At 47.5% G+C, this 19,720-nt stretch overlaps 1 protein-coding gene across 1 annotated transcript; it reads left to right on the forward strand.

Annotated features, from left to right (window-relative positions):
* The first annotated feature begins 378 nt into the window (after positions 1 to 378).
* CCT4 (chaperonin containing TCP1 subunit 4) lies at positions 379 to 16,917 on the forward strand. Its single transcript, XM_056856711.1, has 14 exons — positions 379 to 570; positions 2,527 to 2,579; positions 3,304 to 3,393; positions 3,513 to 3,621; positions 5,968 to 6,110; positions 8,858 to 8,979; positions 9,083 to 9,215; positions 10,202 to 10,341; positions 11,381 to 11,477; positions 13,239 to 13,349; positions 13,896 to 14,026; positions 14,117 to 14,351; positions 15,840 to 15,953; positions 16,798 to 16,917. Exons 1-14 carry the CDS (start codon positions 429 to 431, stop codon positions 16,810 to 16,812), a joined length of 1,635 nt encoding a protein of 544 aa, XP_056712689.1. The 5' UTR covers positions 379 to 428; the 3' UTR covers positions 16,813 to 16,917.
* The last annotated feature ends 2,803 nt before the right edge of the window (positions 16,918 to 19,720 follow it).

A 19,720-nucleotide genomic window follows, 5' to 3' on the forward strand; every position in this document is an offset into this window, starting at 1 on the left:
CAGCTAGCGAGGGCTGTAGGTGTCTATCTCATTCGCCGGTCCGCCCTCACCGCCAGTGTTAACCGGGGTTATCCGACGAACTCATTCTAAACCCCTATCGTTAGTCTTTAAGGTGCTACTGGACTCTTGCTCTTTTCTACTAAACTCCTATAGTTTTTCCTCTAGAACCCCCTCCTTAGTTTGTTTGCATTTTCTTTTTGCCGGCACGGAGAACGGCACTTGCGAGAGCTACCCTGACTGACGTCAGTTCCCCGCGCCGGCCTCCGCGCCCTGCGAAGGACCCCTCTTCCTCTGGCTGGTGTCGGCGCGTTCTGGAAGCTTCGCGTCGGCAAGGGACCGTTAGTCCGAGGCGGCGCCTGCCGAGAGGTTCGTGGGGAGAGAAGCATCCGTCTCCATCCGAGGCTGCCGAGGGGCATCGGAGCGCAGCCATGCCGGAGAACGTGAGCGCGAAGGGCGGGCTGGCGGGGAACGGCGCGAGGTGGAACCGCAGCATCGGCGGGCTGCGGGGCTCCTACCAGGATCGGGACAAGCCCTCGCAGATCCGCTTCAGCAACATCGCGGCCGGCAAAGGTAATGGGCGCAGGGCCGGAGGTGGGGGGGGGTGGGAGAAAGAGGAGGGCGTGGGCGCGTCCATTGTCCCCGGGGTGGGGGGGTGAAGAAAGGAGTGGGCGTAGCGTTCCATTGTCCCGGAAGGGGGTGGGGGCGTCCCTCCGTTTTTCTTGTTCGGCGTAGCTGGGCATGGTTAAATGGTGGGACTCCCTGCCCCAGGATGTATGTGGTGATGGCTGCCAACTTGGAAGGCTTTAAGGGGGGACTGGGCATGTTCATGAGGAGAGGGCTATTCATGGCTACTAGTCAAAATGGATACTAGCCATGATGCATACCTGTTCTCTCCAGGACTAGAGGAGCATGCCTATTATATTAGGTGCTTTGGAACACAGGCAGGATGGTGCTGCTGCAGTGGTCTTGTTTGGGGGCTTCCTAGAGGCACCTGGTTGGCCACTGTGGGAACAGACTGCTGGACTTGATGGCTGATCCAACAGGGCCTTTCTTATGTTCTTATGTATACTAGTCATGATGCATACCTATTATCTCTAGTATCAGAGGACCATGCCTATTATATTAGGTGCTGAGAAATGCAGGCAGGACAATGCTGCTGCACTCGTCTTGTTAGTGGCTTCCTAAAGGCACTTGGTTGGCCACTGTGTGAACAGACTGCTGGACTTGATGGGCCTTGGTCTGATCCAGCATAGCTCTTCTTATGATAATTATATATAATTATATTAGGTGCTGCGGGACACAGGCTGGATACTGCTGCGGCAGTCGTCTTGCTTGTGGGCTTCCTAGTGGCACCTGGTTGGTCACTGTGAGAACAGACTGCTGGACTTGATGGGCCTGGGTCTAATCCAACAGGGCTTTTCTTATGCTCTTATTAGTCACCAGGGCTAGTAGCCACTGATAAACCTATCCTCCATGAATCTGTCTGATCCCCATTTAATAAGAACATTGGCCAATTTTTTTTTTCTTAACGGAGTACAACTGCCTCAGCTCTGGCTTCCATTAATTGAAATGGACGTTAGTCACGATGCATACATCTTCTCTCCAGGACCAGAGGAGCATGCCTAATATATTAGGTGCTGTGGGGAACAGGCAGGACAATGCTGCTGCCGTCGTCTTGCTTGTGGGCTTCCTAGAGGCACCTGGTCGGCCTCTGTGTCGCAGATTGCTGCACTTGATGGGCCTCGGTCTGATCCAGCAGGGCTTTCCTTATGTTCTTATGGAGGATGGGGCTATCAGTGGCTACTAGTCAAAATGGATACTAGTCACGAGGCATACCTATTCTCTCCAGGATCAGAGGAGCATGCATATTATATTGGATGCTGCGGAACACAGGTAAGACAATGCTGCTGCAGTCGTCTTGTTTGGGGGCTTCCAGAAGGCACCTGGTTGGCCACTGTGTGAACAGACTGCTGAACTTGATGGGCATTGGTCTGATCCAGCATGGCCTTTCTTATGTTCTAATGAAACTTTGGGTCTTCCTTTAAGCATCTTCCTGCATCGAAGGCCGTTGCTAATAAGTGGCATAGGGTTGCCGCTTGCGTCATTCTCCTCTCCATTTTATCTTCACAACGACCCTGTGAAGTAGCTTAGGCTGAGAGAGGGTGACCAGCCCAAGGTCACCCAACGAGCTTCCATGGCACGAGTGAGGATTTGAACCTCAGCCTTCCAGATACTAGTTTGACACTGTTAATTGCTATACTATGCTGTCACCTGGTGGTCATCAGTTTAAATATCCTGGCACTGTTGTGAGAACTAGCTGAGAACTAGCCATGTGCGACATGGATGTAGATAAATAGCAGTGGCTAGTTTTTCCCTTTGCTGTTCTTTAATAAGCTTGTCCCTGAAGTACAGATTTAAACTGTTCACTTCATTACACAATTGTTCCTAGTTTTTGCAGAAAAGCAACGGAAGGAAATTTTGTTAACTGAAACAGAAAATAATCTTTTCCACCCATCTCTGTTTCAGCGGTTGCAGATGCTGTTAGGACAAGCCTTGGACCAAAAGGAATGGATAAAATGGTAAGTCGGATTCTTTGTAAGATCCCTGTAGCAAATTTTAAAAGGTGAAACGCCTATGTGTGAATTCCCATGACCTTAGCCGCTCTCTGATAAGCTGTAAAGTTGTTGAATGTTGCTCTGCAATGTTTATTTATTTAATTGCATTTCTACCCCGCTCTCCCCAACCCGAAGGTTGCTGACTATTTATTTAAATCAAATCCACCCTGGTTTTTAGGTTGTTTGCTGTTTAAAGATGTGCAACTGTCATCCACACTTCCCGCACTTGCTGTGAAAATACTAATATATCCTAGTCAGCAACTTTGCAGTGGAGCGCATGAAACAGCCCTGTATTGTGTTCATGTGACAAGGAAGGCTAATTTAAGAAGGAATGACATAAGCTTCCTAAATCTCTGGCTAGCAGTTCCTGCTGTTCAGTAGAGACCCAACACTCTGGGAGTGGCGTGTCTCAGCGGTAGAGTATCCACTTTGGATGCGGAAGATCCCAGGTTCAGTCTCTGGCATCTCCAGTTAAAAGGACCAGGCAGGAAGGTGATGTGAAAGACCTCTGCCTGAGAGCCACTGCCAGTCTAAGTAGACAATACTGAGCTTGGTGGACTGATGGTCTGATTCAGTATAAGGTAGCTTCAAGCGTACTTCCTGTATCAAGTGTTGCTTTCTGGGTTCTGTCTGTCTCTTTCTTTTGGAATTTGTCTGCGGAACAATGATTTTGCTTCTGCTTTTACAGATCCAAGACGCCAAAGGGGACGTGATGATCACAAATGACGGCGCAACAATCCTGAAGCAAATGCAGGTTCTTCACCCGGCGGCGAAAATGGCAAGTCTTCCTTAGTTCCAAGTTATGTGTCATTCCTGAACCCCATGCCAAATAATGCCCCCCCCCCCCGCTGTTTGGAGCAAATTATAAACGTGTATTTTCAAATGTACCCCACGCAGCTGGTAGAGTTATCCAAAGCGCAAGATATTGAAGCCGGAGATGGCACCACCTCTGTCGTCGTCATTGCGGGAGCCCTCTTGGAAGCCTGTTCCAGGCTCCTTCAAAAAGGTGGGCCTTCTTTTTCTACTTTCATGCACAAGAGATGAAACGAAGCCTGTAAAATGGGGAGGGGGAGGGGAACAAAAGGGTCAGGATGGTGCTGCTGCAGTCCTTTTGTTTGTGGCTTCCTAGAGGCACCTGGTTGGCCACTGTGAACAGACTGCTGGACTTGATGGGCCCTGGTCTGATCCAGCAGGGCCTTTCTTACGTTATTATGTCATTCTTGTACCCTAGCCTTTTTTTTTTGTTGGTGTATTCAAGCAAGTTAATTATGGCTTCCGAGCAACCACAGAAGGAAAGTTTGGTCGTTTGAACATGCACACACACATTCGTTCCTCAAAGATATGTGTAGGTAGGCAGGCTAGAACATTTTATTGGAGAGGGTAGCATTAGAGATGAGAGCCAGCATGGTGTAGTGGTTAAGAGCGGTGGACTCTAATCTGGAGAACCGGGTTTGTTCCCCCACTCTTCCACATGAGCAGCGGGCTCTAATCCGGTGAACCGGGTTGGTTTCCCCACTCCTCCACATGAGGTGACCTTGGGCCAGTCACAGTTCTCTCCGAACTCTCTCAGCTACCTCACAAGGTGCCTGTTGTGGGGAGGGGAAGGGAAGGCGATTGTAAGCTGCTTTGAGACCCCTTAAAGGTAGAGAAGGGGAGCTAATAACATCCTGCGATTACCTGATGAATATCATCCACATGTTAATGAGAGCCATGTCCATGAATATCATCCCCCCTCATGAGAGCCAGCGTGATGTAGTGGTTAAGAGCATCTGACTTTAATTTGGAAAACTAAGTTTGATTTCCCACTCCTCCGCATGAACCCTGCTGGGTGACCTTGGGCCCGTCACAGTTCTCTCCGAACTCTCTCAGCCCACATGGAGGCAGGCAACAGCAAACCACCTCCGAATATCCCTTGCCTTGAAAACCCTACGGGGTTGCCATAAGCCGGCTGCAACTTGACAGCACGCACCCCCCCCCCTTTAGAGCACTTAGAGCCTGAATAACATGCCAGTCTCAGGTGAAATGCCTATGTGCGGTATAGTCGTACAGAACTGAGCTTCTGGCCTGGTCCTTGTATATGCTGCTGCTGGACACGCTAAGTGTTTTCACTTTTTTAGCATTGCTGCTGCTAGAAGAAGAAGAGTTGGTTTTTATATGCCGATTTTCTCTACCACTTAGGCAGAATCAAACTGGCTTACAATCACCTTCCCTTCCCCTCCCCACAACAGACACCCTGTGAGGTAGGTGGGGCTGAGAGAGCTCTAAGAGAGCTGTGACTAGCCCAAGGTCACCCAGATGGCTTCATGTGTAGGAGTCAGGAAAGCAACCCTGTTCTCCAGATTAGTGTCCGCCACTCATGTGGAGGAATGGGGAATCGAACCCGGTTCTCCAGATCAGAGTCCACCGCTCCAAACCACTGCTCTTAACCACTACCCCACGCTGGCTATTGGGAAAGGGCTGTGGCTCCGCGATAAAGCATCAGCTCGGCATGCAGAAGGTCCCAGGTCCAGCCCGCGGCATCGCCAGTTAAAATATCAGATAGTAAGGTCATGTGACAGCCCTCCACCTAATACTGGAGAGCTGCTGACAGTCTGAGCAGACAGTACTGACCTTGATGGAACAATGGCCAGATTCCCTATGAGGCCGCTTCATGTGTTGATGTGTTTATCTTGCCGGTCCTTAGTGTTCTATGTCGGTGGCTGTAATTCCTTCCTACCAACTGCTTCTGCTTTTGTAACACTTCTGCGGTCCTCTGCGGTCTCTGGTATTGTCTTTTATGGTGATTTGGAAGTGTAGGTTGGAGGGTTGTATCCGCCCAACCCCAAAGAGAGATCAGGAGCTGAAGTAGATAATGAACATTGTTTTCTCTTGGGCAGTGCCAAACAGATTAGAAGAAGAAGAGTTGGTTTTTATATGCCGACTTTCTCTACCACTTAAGGGAGAGTCAAACCGACTTACAATCACCTTCCCCTCCCCACAACCGACACCCTGTGAAGTAGGTGGGGCTGGGAGAGTGTGACTAGCCCAAGGTCTCCCAGCTGGCTTCGTGTGTAGGAGTGGGGAATCAAACCTGGTTCTCCAGGTCAGAGTCCACTGCTCCAAACCACCACTCTTAACCATTATACCACACTGGCTGTATAGCCCCACTATAAAAGTTTGGCAGTCTTCGAGCAAGAGAACACTGGTCGAGTTAATTTATTAATGAACGTGTCTCGTACAACAGAATGGGAGACAGTCTTAATGTGTAAGATAACTTGATGTGTTAGCTGGAATCTTTCCCCCAGAAGCTTTCATTTAAGCTTTAAGTATTGACACAGTTTTGAGTAAGCGTGTGTCTTGGACTTCCCAATAGGAATCCACCCCACCATCATCTCCGAGTCGTTCCAGAAGGCGCTGGACAAAGGCGTGGAAGTCTTGACTGGCATGGGGCAGACTGTGGAACTGAGTGACAGAGAAAGCCTGCTGAACAGCGCGACCACCGCCCTGAGTTCGAAGGTGGGTATTTCGCCTTGTGCTTTCAGTATAATGCACTGTGTAATAAATGTGACCCCGGTGGCATCTTCCATATATTTTCAGAGGACCAGAGAAACTTTGCCCTGGCCTAGATATTCCCCAGGCTAGTCTGATCTCATCAGATCTCAGAAGCTAAGCAGGGTTGGCCCTGGTTAGTCTTTGGATGGGCAACCACTAAGAAACTCCAGGGTTGTGACACAGAGGCAAGCTGTGGCAAACCATCTGCAAACATCTCTTGCCTTGAAAACCATATGAGGTCGTCATAAGTCAGCGGTGACTGGACAGCACAAAACAAAAACAAACAAAAAAGGACAAGAGAGAGAAACTTTGTCTGCCCGGGCATTTCACCTGGGGAATGTCTCTATGGGGGTTTGAATATGGCAGAGTTTTTTTGGTTTTCTGTTGCAGTTATATTAACGTTAACCAACAGAACTCTGCAGCCTGTCTGTCCTTTCTGTACATTGAAGCAAGGCATGCAGGAGAGTAAGCAGCAAGGTCCCTGATTAGGTACATTATTTATTAAACAGGATTCTCCTTTTTCCCTGTTATGGGAACTCAGGGCGGCTTATGTGTGTTTCCCAGGTAGTCACTTATCCAGGCACTGACCTGACTCAGAACTGCTTAGTTCTAGCTAGTTGGCTGCATTGTGTGGTCTCACGCTTTGCAAAGGAGCCGCTGTATAATCACAGTGGACTCCCCGCATGCCAAAAAACTGTATCGCTGTCTTTATGGGAAATGTAAACATGCTCAGGGTAGCCCCCAGATTGGAAAACGAGTTTATTTTCCATGCTGTTCCTATCCTATGTGATCGATCCCCCGCACTTGAGTGCATTTTTCCTTTATTCGGTTCTTCATGCTCGCGGACCAAGAGATCACGAGCAAAACAAATTCAGTAAATTCAATAATACAGCAATAACCAAACATACAGAAATACAATATCTGAGCAGTACAGTTAAAAGGAAGTAGTGTTAAAAACCATAGATAAAATTTTTTGCCATGGTGAGGGTTACATTTGGATCGGTATCAGCCGCACATGAGTGTTGTCTGCCTCGGTATAAAATGCATTTGAGTTATACCTGTGGAACGGTTTTCTAGACATGAAATGGGCTTCCTGAATTACCCTGAGTTATTTATTTATTTATTTATATTTATATTCTGCCTTCAATCCCCAGCTGAAGCCAGGCTCAGGGCGGGAAACTACAATCAGTAATAAACAATAAAACCATAAACACCTACCATTAAAATCCATAAAACCCTTCAGCTGCTTAAAAATTTCTTCAGATGGCGCATATTCAGGATAGAAGCCTCCGAGAGGCCTGGTCTAGCAGCCAGCACCCCCAACATAATGCAGTTAGATCGCTTAGATCAGAAGGGCCGTTGTGTTGGTTCAGTGGAACTTCTGTGGGCAGAGGAGGGCGATTTTGCTTCACGCCCCACCGTTGCCTCAGTGCAAGGGGTGCTCGCCACTGCTTCGGAAGTGTGGAAGGCAGAGGAGGCGTCAGTCATTCTGAAACCATTGCCGTGATATTTTTTTGTAGCACCTGCAGCTGGTGGTATATTTAGTGGCACATCAAGGACCTAGGTTTTTAGAGCTGAGCTACCATTACCTAGTGGAGGATGTCATTCAGGCTCAGGAATAACTGGAGAACGGGGAAAGGATGCAGATCCTGTCTCTCATCTTTGCCGTTCCCTTGAGCAAACAATGGGTCAGCTCCTGTGGTTCTCTTCTAGTAACACCGACTCCTCCCGGAATGGATACAAGGGAGATATTAGAGAGCAGGTTCGGTGTAGTGGTTAAATGTCAGACTAGTATCTTGGAGTCCCGGGTTCGAATCCGCACTCGTTCCATGGAAGCTCACTGAACGATCTTGGGCCAGTCACATACATTCTGCAGTCACATACTGGGGTCAGGAAGCAATTTCCCTAAAGGCCAGATCGATCAGGGATCCTGCAGGATCCTCTTTCCTCATCTTCTGGGTATGGAGTAGAGGTCACTGGGTGTGTGTGTGGGGAAGTAGTTGTGAATTTCCTGCATTGTGCAGGGAGCTGGACTAGATGACCCAGCTCTATGATTCTAACTTACCTCACAGGGTTGTTGTGAGGATAAACATGGAAGGAGAGAATGATGTAAGCTGCTTTTGGTCCCGATTGGGAAGGAAGGTGTCTGTCTGCGTGTGGGGGTACAAATGAATTATTTCAATGAATAAATAAACCCAGTGGAATTATACAAAAAAAGGATCCTGTGCAACTGAATGTTCTTTCTGCCTAGATCCCTCCCTACAGCCGTTTAGTTTCAGCACAGAAAAACTGGTTGCTGTGTCTCGCTTAGGTTTGCCAGCTCCGGGTTGGGAAATACCTGGAGATTTTGGGGGTGGAGCCTGAGGAGGGAGGGGCTTCAATGCCACAGAGTCCAGCAGCCAAAGCAGCCATGTTCTCCAGGGGAACTGATCTCTGTGACCTGGAGATCAGTTGTAATAGTGGGCGATCTCCAGCCACCACCTGGAGGTTGGCAACTCTAGTCTTGCTCCATCTGCGGTCACCTGGGATTCAGTATAGGGCCGTCAGCCTGCCTGTGTGGTTGTGTTTCTGTGGGAAGAGCTGCTGGGGACGAGGAAGAAAACTATTTCCAATTGATTCGGTTTCTAGATGCTAATTAAGACACAGAACGCCGCAGCAAACGGAAGAAAGACACACCAGGTTAAATGTGGCTCTTCCCTCAATGCCTACAGGTCGTCTCCCAGTATTCCAGCCTGCTTTCCCCAATGAGCGTTGACGCTGTGATGAAGGTGATCGATCCAGCTACGGCCAGCGGCGTGGATCTCCGGGACATCAAAATTGTGAAGAAACTGGGGTGAGTGGCCGTCTTCCGAAAGCGCACCTTGTGGAACCCGACGGCGTCGGTTTTGATTTACCGCCGCAGTATGCTGACTTGCTGATGGTCTGCTTATTTCCAGGGGAACCATTGATGACTGTGAGTTAGTCGAAGGGCTCGTCCTCACTCAGAAATTGACCAGCACCGGCGTCTCCCGGGTGGAAAAAGCCAAGATAGGCCTCATTCAGTTTTGCTTGTCGGCTCCAAAGACAGATGTATGTTAAAGCTTCTTTTTCATTTCATTGTTAACGCCTGGGCGGCTGGGTTGTTTACATAAGAACATAAGAAAGGCCGTGCTGGATCAGCAAGGCCCATCAAGTCCAGCAGTCTGTTCACACAGGGGCCAACCAGGTGCCTCTAGGAAGCCCACAAGCAAGACGACTGCAGCAGCATTATCCTCCCTGTGTTCCACAGCACCTGATAATAATAGTCATGCTCCTTCGGTACTGGAGAGAATAGGCATACATCATTACTAGTATCCATTTTTACTAATAGCCATGAATAGCTCTTTCCTACATGAACATGTCCATTCCCCTCGTAAAGCCTTCCAAGTTGGCAGCCATCACCACATCCTGGGGCAGGGAGTTTCTTGACAACTAAATTATAAATAGAGCTTTAAAAAAAATTATCACTATTAAGAACACACTGTTTTTACTTTCCTGATAATATTACATGTCAAAAATGGAAGAGAATGGTGGGCCCTTTGCTTAAGAACATGCTGTTCCCATTCTTTGTGAGACTCCCAGGGACCAGAATGCAGTAGGCCATCTGCTCCAAGCTGGCCAGCGATCCGACATGTTTGTCCTTTAGCCAGTGTGCTGTAGTGGTAAAGAGCGGCGGACTCTGGTGAACCGGGTTGGTTTCCGCATTCCTACACATGAAGCCAACTGGATGACCTTGGGCTAGTCACAGTTTTCCAAACTCAGCCTCACAAGGTGTCTGTTGTGGGGAGAGGAAGATGATTGTAAGCCTGTTTGAGACTCCTTGAAGGTAGAGAAAAGCGGGGTATAAAAACCAACTGTACTTGAAAAGAACACCTGAAAATAACCTGCAGCTGATGACAGGTTTCCTCTTATGCTGGCTTTAAAAACATAAAGGGGCATCATTTTCTTTGGCTCACATTCAGCCTCAGACAGTTTGTGTGCAAGAAAAAAAGTGTATGCACTTAACATTTAAAAGAGGTGTATTTTTATTCTGGCAGATGGACAACCAAATTGTCGTCTCTGACTACACTCAAATGGACAGGGTCTTGCGTGAGGAGAGAGCCTACATTCTGAATCTCATTAAGCAAATTAAGAAGAGCGGCTGCAACGTGCTGCTTATTCAGAAATCCATCCTCCGGTATGTGTTCCTTTAGTACAAAGGTCCCCGGCGTGGTTCCCATGGCACCCATCAATACCTTTCCTGGTGCCTGCCAAGAGTTTTTAGAAAGTGGGCAGGGCCAGGTGGGGGCTTGTGCCCAGTAGGACTTCTGATTGACTGTGCAGATTCAAAAGCAATCCTGCTTCTGCAAAAATGTTGAAGAGTTACTATGAGAAGGGGAGGGGCTGTGGCTCAGTGGTACAGCATCTGCTTGGCATGCAAAAGGTCCCAGATTCAATCTCCAGCATCTCCAGTTAAAGGGTCTAGGCAAGTAGGTGATGTGAAAGACCTCTGCCTGAGAGAGCCACTGCTGGTCTCAGCAGACAATACTGACTTTGATGGACCAAGGGTCTGATTCAGTAGAAGGCAGCTTCATGTGAGAACTATGCTATTGTATGGTTGGCTCCGCCTTCTCAGGCAGCCATTTTGTTGTTGCTCCCATCCCCTGTGTCAGAGTTCCAGAGGTGGCCTGAAGGCTCAAAAAGGTTGGGGACTCCTACTTTCGTCCAGGGGTGTTGAACTCAATTGTTTTGAGGGCCGGATCTGACATAAATGTCACTTGGTGGGGGGCCGGGCCATGCCTCGCCAGCCCAGGTCGCGAGTGGGGTGGTGGTGGCTGCCCTGCCGGCCTGTGGGCCGGATAAGAGCTCTCAAGGGGCTGAGAGCCTGACCCTTATGTTTTGACATCCCCTGCTGTAGACATTCCCATTAATGCTGCCATTCAACTGTGAGTACTTCTTGCTGTAGGCGTTGAGGCTTCTTCTTTTAATCCCCACCTGCCCCCCTGAAAAACACTTCGCAGATTATATCTTGACAGCTATTTTTTACAAACCCCTGAACTCAAAACTTTAAACTTTCTTCTGTAGTGTTCATAGAATCATAGAGTTGGAAGGGACCACCAGGGTCATCAAATTCACAACTACCCCTCCAGACCCCCAGTGACCCCTAATCCATGCCCAGAAGATGGCCAAGGTGCCCTCCCTCTCATAAACTGTTCATTCATTCTCTTTGATTTCAGGGATGCGCTCAGCGATCTTGCTCTGCACTTTTTGAACAAAATGAAGATCATGGTGGTTAAAGACATTGAAAGAGAAGACATTGAGTTTATATGCAAGGTAAGAAGATGTTGTCATCTAGTCATAGAATCGGAAGGGACCACCATGGTCATCAAGCCCAAGCCACCTGCACGATGCAGGAAATTCACAACTACCTCCCCCACACACCCCCAGCAACCCCTACTCCTTGCTCAGAAAATGGCACTTTTACTCGAACTGTTATCGTCTGTGGACTTTGTTTTGGCTCACAGTCCGTGCTTTCACTGAAGTTGGTCGTAAACCTGCTGCACCCTGGAATTTTGCAGTGCAGATTCATCCCAAAAACTCTGTCTGGAAGCGTTGGGTTGTGTCAATTGAACTGTGAGCATGGCTCACTGCAGAATGCCACTTTCCCCCCTCCTCCACGGGTGGCAGACTCTATAATCTGGTGAACCAGGTTCAGTTACCCATTCCTCCCCATGAAGCCTGCTGGGTGATCTTGGGCTAGTCACAGTTCTCTCTGAACTCTTTCAGCCCCACCTACCTCACAAGGTGTCTGTTGTGGGGTGAGGAAAGGAACGTTGATTGTAAGCTGGTTTGATTCTACTTTAAAGGTAGAGAAAGCCAGCATACAAAAACCTACTCTTCTTTATTTTGTTGCACTTTTATTGCACTTTTACCCCACCCCCAAAGGCTGGGCTCAGGGCAGACTTCTCCTCCTCCTCCCCCCCCCAAACGCTGGCCCTAGGGACTCCCAGGAATAGCACTGGGCACAATTTCTGTGCGTTTTTATTTTTATGTATTTATTCTGTTGATATCCTGTCCCTCCCTGACAACTCCTAGCTCGGGGCATTTCACAACATATTCCGACAGTCAAAACATAACAGTTTACAATTAAAAATTCTTGGCCTCAATTTAAAATTCTAATTGTAACGGCGCCCTTAATCATAAATAACGAGGGTTGACCAGAGGGAGAAGAATAAAGGAAGGTGCATCTAAACATAATGAACTAAAGAGGCAGGGTGGGGAAAGGGAAAAAAATGGAGGGGGAGGCCAGTTAAGATGGAAACCGTCGTTGTCCTCAGCCATAGGCCTAGCGGAACATCATGGTCTTGCAGGCCCTGTGGAATTGCATCGGGTCTCGCGGGGTCTTGGTCTCATTAGAGAGTGAGTTCCACCAGGCTGGGACCAGAGTTGAATAGGCTCTGACTCTGCTTGAGGACAGCCTGACACACTTTGGGACGGGGACCACCAGCAGGTTATCCAGTTAAACATAAAGTTCTCTGAGGGGGGTTGCAGGAGGAGAGATAATTGGCAAAATCACCATGTTTCACCAGTGTGGAAAATAACCCCTGGGAACAGTTCAGGGCACTAGCATATGCGTAACGCCAAGAATAGTTGCGGTTTGCAGAAACCTTTTGCCAGCTTAGGTGTCATTGCCTGCTGTGGTTTGCTGGGGCTGGGCACTGCGGGAGGGGGAAGCATGACAGGAGTGTGCAAACCGAGACTTGATCGCATAATGCCAAGCTGTGGTTTGTGACTTAACGTGTGGACCAGCTAACTTTGTGCAGGGCTGGACTCGGTCTGACTTTTCACATAAGAAAGGCCATTCTAAATCAGACCTCAAGGTCCATCAAGTCCAGCAGTCCACTTCCCTCTTAAAGTTTGCAGCCATCACCACATCCTTGGGCAGGGAGTTCCAAGAAATACTTCTCCCTTGGAAGCGGTAGGTACCTTACTGGAGAAGATCGCCTCTGCAAGAGAGGCCGTGGACTGTTTTGGCAGGCAAAAGACCGTCTGTTTTTATTGATTTTTCTCTCTCTCTCTCTCCCCCCCCCCAAGACTATTGGAACAAAGCCGGTGGCTCATATTGATCAGTTCACCAGCGACATGCTCGGCTCTGCTGAACTGGCCGAAGAGGTCAGTTTGAATGGCTCTGGAAAGCTGGTAAAGGTAAGGAGCAGAAACGTCCTTTAGAGGTGCATCGGTGTAGCCTTGTACCTGTAGGAATCTGGAAACAACAGGCGTAAAGGGTTAATGGTGGTGGAAGGTGATTTCAAGTCACAGCTGGCTTATGGCGACCCCATAGGGAGGAGGTGTCGAACTCAGTTGTTACCAGATATGGCATATGGCATAAAAGTCACTTGGTTGGGATGGTCCATGCCTCAGCCCAGATCGGGAGTGGGGGTGGGAGGGCTGCTTTGGCTGGCGAGGCCACAGTGGGCTCACCAGCCCAGAATGAGAGTGGGGGGTGGGCTGCCTCGTGGACCAGATAAGAGCTGTCAAGGGGCTGCATCCGGGCCCTGGATTGTATGTTTGACACCTCTGCCTTAGGGCTTTTAAGGCAAGAGACGAGCAGAGGTGGTGCTTCCTCCGCGTAGCAACCCTGGACTTCCTTGGGCGTCTCCGTTTTCTACTCTTCACTAACCTGCTGTGTTAGCTTCCATTGCGGGCCCGCCGCTCTCCGACAGCACTCCTAAAGCCGCCGTTGTATTGCAGGTGACCGGTTGCGCCAGCCCTGGCAAAACTGTGACCATCGTGGTGCGTGGCTCCAACAAACTCGTGATGGAAGAAGCAGAACGGTCCATTCATGACGCCTTGTGCGTTGTCCGTTGTTTGGTCAAGAAAAGGTACCTTGTCAGCTACGTAGATCCTTGAGTTGATGACTTCATCTCGCGCATCCTGTTTCTAAAACTTAACGGCGATTGTTTTGTTTTCAGGGCCTTGATTGCAGGTGGTGGAGCGCCTGAGATAGAGCTGGCGTTGCGGTTGAACGAGTACTCCCGCATCTTGAGCGGCATGGAATCGTACTGCGTCCGGGCTTATGGGGAGGCCCTGGAAGTTATTCCATCTACCCTGGCCGAAAATGCGGGCTTGAATCCCATCACTACTGTAACCGAGCTAAGAAACAGGCATGCCCAAGGAGAGAGAACCTCGGGCATTAATGTGAGAAAGGTAAGTTGCAAAATCGCAAAATCACCTTTGATTCATCTGTGCCGAGTTCCGCATTCTGAAACAGCGCGGTTCTGCTGGCGAACAAGTCGGAGCTGGTTGCGTTGTGGGTCTAGTTTCTTCATGCTGTTGTGGCATTATAGTTCACTCACTGGCATGCTTATAACATCCTGTATAATGTCAGTGTTGGTGGGCTGTGTGTTTAAAGGATCAGTTGTGAGAAGTGTCTTAAACTCTTTACATGCTGTTTGTTTCCCAAAGTCAGATGGAGAGTCTCCTTCCATATGTCCCTGTGCGCCAGCTATAGTTGTAAGGTCTGTTGGCTGTCCCTCATCTTAGGGTGGCCTGTTGGTAGGGTGGATTTCATTTAAATCAAATTCATTTAAATTACTAGTCAGTAAGACTAGATTTCAGTCATGGTTTTCTACATAAAGACTAATTTTCGCTGGTGTAATCTTAATATTTACAACCAGATGAAGGTTTCATTTTTAGAATAATTACTCAGATATCAAAAAATTATTGATTTGGTTGTACTATTAGAAATACATAGTTCACCTTACAATAATTTCATAATTATCTATCTCCAGTTTAATAGGTTAATCATTCATATTTGGGCAATTTTTTCAGCTGTACTTTATTGGAAGGAGGAAAATAATCATTATTGTAATAATTATTTAAATAATTTTATTTAACTAAAACAATAACATTATAGCACATGTATTTTTATAATTGTTTAAACATCCATGTTTGTCAACTGATGTGGTTAAATAAAATATCTAAAAAAAACTTAGACTATCAGCCAGATCCACACATGAGAAATTTAATACTGTCTTCTGTAGCTCACTCATCTTCATTTTATCTGAAGAAGTGAGCTGTGGCTCACAAAAGCTCATACCCTGCCAGAAATTGTGTTAGTCTTTAAGGTGCTACTGGACTCTTGCTCTTTTCTACTTCATTTTCTTGTTTGCTCATAATCTGGAAAAGAAAAACAGGCTTTCCTGCACATGAAGCCACCTGGGTGACCTTGGGCTAGTCACAGTTCTCCCTGAACTCTCTCAGCCCCACCTACTTCACAAGGTGTCTGTTGTGGGGAGAGGAAGGGAAGGAGATTGTAAGCCGCTTTGAAACTCCTTAAAAGGTAGAGAAAGTCGGCATATAAAAACCAACTCTTCTTTGTTTTGTGTCCTATGGTCCAGACAGTATAGTATTTGATAAATGTCACTTCAGGTGGGGTTAGTTTCACACAAAGGGCAGTTTTGTTCGTTTGCTGTCAGTGGACTCTTCTATGGATTTACAGTGCAGGAACACCTTGTTTGGCAAACACGCCAGACGGCAGAATGCTTCATAAAACTCAAAATGCATATGATTCTTTGAGTTATTTGGCCACCCCCCGATTAGGAAGAATTTCCACTGGAAACTCCATAACAGGAAGCTGGGAAACATCTGCTTTGAAATTGAGACTCATATTCCTTGAATTCCTTTCATTTGCAGGGTGGGATTTCCAATATCCTGGAAGAGTTGGTGGTCCAACCCTTATTGGTCTCCATCAGCGCTCTTACCCTAGCTACAGAAACTGTCCGCAGTATTCTTAAGATTGACGATGTGGTAAGCAAAGTTTGAAATGCTAATGTTTTCCCAGTTGTTCACTGCATTGCTGTCCAAGGATTCTTCTCATAGTTGAGGCTAGTTAAATTATGGAACTCCTTGTCCAAGGATGTGGTGATGACTGCCAACTTGACAGGCTTTAAGAGGGGAGTGGACATGTTAATGAATATTCATGGATACTAGTCAAAATGGATACTAGTCATGATGCATACCTATTCTTTCCAGGACCAGAGGGGTGGCTTGCCTATGATATTAGGTTCTTTGAAACACAGGCAGGACAATGCTGCTGCAGTTGTCCTGTTTGTGGGCTTCCTAGAGGCACTGCGTTGGCCACTGTGTGAACAGACTGCTGGACTTGATGGGCCTTGGTCTGATCCAGCAGGGCTTTTCTTATGTTCTTGGTCTTTAAATAACTGATACAGTGTCATACTAAAATGACAGTTCCTCTCCTAGTGTTGAGGTCATACTAATTCTGACTGATGAAGCTTGTTAACTGACTGATGAAGCTTCATCCCAAGAATTAGAGAGGCAACTACAACTGTTGTTCCAAGTAACACAATATGTTCTCAATAGAGATTAACGAGGGTTTTTTTTGGGGGGGGGGGAAGAGTCAAAATTCCCTTTGTCAGATCTGATGAAGGGAGGTCTGGCTTTCGAAAGCTTTTACCCCAAAATTCTTTTTGGTCTCTAAGGTACTCCTGGACTTGAATCTAGCTGTTCTACTGCAGACCAAACGCCTCTGAAACTAGCTTCGGTAGAGATTGAGGGACATCTTTAGGTGAACAGCAAAGTAACGGTCGAAAATTCATCTTCACAAAACGTCTCTCTCTCTCTTCTTCTGCAGGTGAACACTCGATAAAGTGACTGAAGGAAAAGGCTTCTCAGCCCAGTAACTCATCAGTTAGGACCTGTGGCTGTGTTGGACACCTACTTAACTCCCACCCACATTGAAGTTCCTTTTGTCAATTTAAATTAATAAAAATCTCAAAGTTACAAAGGCAAGTCTTCCTGATTAAAAAAAAAAAGTACTGGAGAGCCTGTTGCATCTGTGGTGACAATCCAGCTGAATTTGAGCACGTTTTAAATGCCTCTGGTTTTCTGTAGGAGGAGATTTAAGCATGTACTTTATTTACTCTTCCATTCAAATCATCAGGCCCGTAAGTAAATCACTTCTTTCTGACATAACTGAATTGCCGAGGATGGTTACTGTCAGCACAATTAAAAATGTTTGCCATGCTGAAAATGACCTTAGATTTGCCCAAGTGTGAGTCTAACTTCATTTGCTGAATATCGTATTCCTCACATGGTGAAAATAGCATCCATGTGTAACTGGAAAATCAGCATGGTGTAGTGGTTAAGAGTGATGGATTCTAATCTGGAGAACTGGGTTCGATTTCCCACTCCTCCACGTGAAGCCTGCTGGGTGACCTTGGGCCAGTCATGGTTCTCTCAAAACTCAGCCCATCTGGAGGCAGGCAATGGCAAACCACCTCATAAGAACATAAGAAAGGCTGTGCTGGATCAGACCAAGGCCCATCGAGTCCTGCTGTCTGTTCACACAGTGGCCAACCAGGTGCCTCTAGGAAATCCACAAAGACACATGAAGCTACCTTATACTGAATCAGACCCTTGGTCCATCAAAGTCCGGATTGTCTACTCAGACTGGCAGCGGCCCTCCAGGATCTCAGGTAGAGGTCTTTGACATCACTTACGTGCCTAGTCCTTTTAACTGGAGATGCTGGGGATTGAACCTGGGACCTTCTGCATGTCGAGCAGATGCTCTACATCTGAGCCACAGCCCCTCCCCAGCAACAACTGCCAAAGACAACTGCAGCAGCATTTATCTTCTCCAAATCTCTCTTGCATTGAAAACCCTACCGGGGCCATTATAAGTCAGCTGTGACTTGACAGCACACACACAGTGTCACTATTAATCAATAGCTCTCCATGAACCATGGACAATAGCTGCGTCTTGCTACCTTCTCCTGCCCTGCCCTGATTAGCCCAGGCTTACCATATCTCATCAGTTCTCAGAAGCTTATCAGGGTTGGCCCTGGTTAGTAATTGGAGACCAGAAAGGAAGTCCAGGGTTGCTACACGGGCAGCTGCAAACCACCTTTGAACGTCTCTTGCCTTGAAAACCCCATGGGGTCTTCATAAGTCAGCTGCAACTTGACGGCGTGGTGTAGTGGTTAAGAGCGGTGGAATCTGATCTGGAGAACTGGGTTTGATTCCCCACTCCTCCACATGAGCGATGGAGGCTAATCTGGTGAACTGGATTTGTTTCCCCATTCCTACCCACGAAGCCAGCTGGGTGACCTTGGGCACGTTACAGCTTTGTTAGAGCTCTCTTAGCCCCACCTACCTTGCAGGGTGTCTGTTGTGGGGAGGGGAAGGTAAGGTAATTGTGAGCAGGTTTGAGTCTCAAGTGGTAGAGAAAGTCGGCATATAAAACCCAACTCTTCTTCACATGCACACATACCTTGTCCTGGGTGATAGCTGCTGGCAGTGTGTTGCTCAGTGTGTGAGATGTACGGAGAAGCAGATGATGATTGCTGGAGGCAGGAATAAGAAGTAGCGCAATAAAGACTGCAGTTAAAAAAAAATTAGAACATACATGAAGCTTCCTTATACTGAATCAGACCATTGGTCCATCGAAGTCAGTTTCGTCCAGTCAGAATAGCAGCGGCTCTCCAGGGTCTTAGGCTGAGGTCTTTCACATCACCTGCTGCTTGGTTCTTTAACTGGAGATGCTGGCGATTGAACTGGGGACCTTCTGCGTGCCAAGCAGATGCTCTACCTCTGAGCCACAGCCCCTCCCAGAATGCAACATACTGAATATATTCGGAGGAATTTCTGTTTGGTATTTTGTTAGAAGGGACTTCTGCCGAAGGAAATAATTTGATTAGACAAACTATTTTCATTCTCTCAGGATGTTTCAAGCATGTTTGTTTCTTTAATAAACTGGTACACACAGAAATGATAGCTAGCCAGCATCAAGCCTAAGTGTGACCAACAGGCAAGAGAAAAAGTGTTTTGTAAGACTGAAGCAAATTTTGGACTGAAAAACTGCATTTTTTTTAAAGATTCCATGCCGGAGATATAATTTTGAATGGAAGAACAACTAGGTTGATTTTTCACTCAAAACCCCACACACCCAGCTTAATGCTTTTCGCCCTGTGGAGAGACCGGTTCCTATTTATCCATTGAAGGCTATGGCTACAAGGATAGCCATGTTAGTCTGGTAAAGCAAATATCAACCGTAGAAATGTCCATGAACGCTTATGGTAGGGTGGGGGTCCTCAGCCTTTTAGTGTTGGGTGGGGGAGCTGGTTAGTTCTTACAGTATCACAACTTTCCTGTTTGCCTGTCCCCTAGAAAGTGTACATGCAGAGAAGGATAGCAAGAGAAATTGCTGGTGAAGGAATCCGGCCTCTGCTACTTAACAGCAGACGCCAGCTGTTTGTGCATTGAGTAGCAAACCCTACTTGTTCTATGAGAAATGTCTGCAAGCCAACACTCCAGCGTCTGTTAAGCAATAAGCCCCATTGAGCTCAGCATCTTCCACAGAGTTGACACCCCTCCCCAATTACTTTGCTACTTTGATTCCTGCTCTTGTGAATGAGCACTGAGCATAGGGCCATCTCTGAACATATAGGCCTATCAAGTCCAGCAGTCTGTCCACATAGTGGCCAACCAGGTGCCTCCAGGAAGCCCATAAACAAGACGACTGCAGCAGCATTATCCTGGCTGCCTTCCACAGCACC

Source organism: Euleptes europaea, chromosome 10 (assembly GCF_029931775.1).
Source record: "Euleptes europaea isolate rEulEur1 chromosome 10, rEulEur1.hap1, whole genome shotgun sequence".
Classification (NCBI taxonomy): Eukaryota; Metazoa; Chordata; class Lepidosauria; order Squamata; family Sphaerodactylidae; genus Euleptes; species Euleptes europaea.

What these genes read in the sequence shown, in the direction of transcription:
- CCT4 (XM_056856711.1), top strand. Translation starts at nt 429, where the DNA reads ATGCCGGAGAACGTGAGCGCGAAGGGCGGGCTGGCGGGGAACGGCGCG. An exon ending in CAACATCGCGGCCGGCAAAG is followed by an intron (nt 571 to 2,526) that starts GTAATGGGCGCA and finishes TCTCTGTTTCAG; the next exon opens with CGGTTGCAGATGCTGTTAGG. An exon ending in ATTCAGAAATCCATCCTCCG is followed by an intron (nt 10,342 to 11,380) that starts GTATGTGTTCCT and finishes CTTTGATTTCAG; the next exon opens with GGATGCGCTCAGCGATCTTG.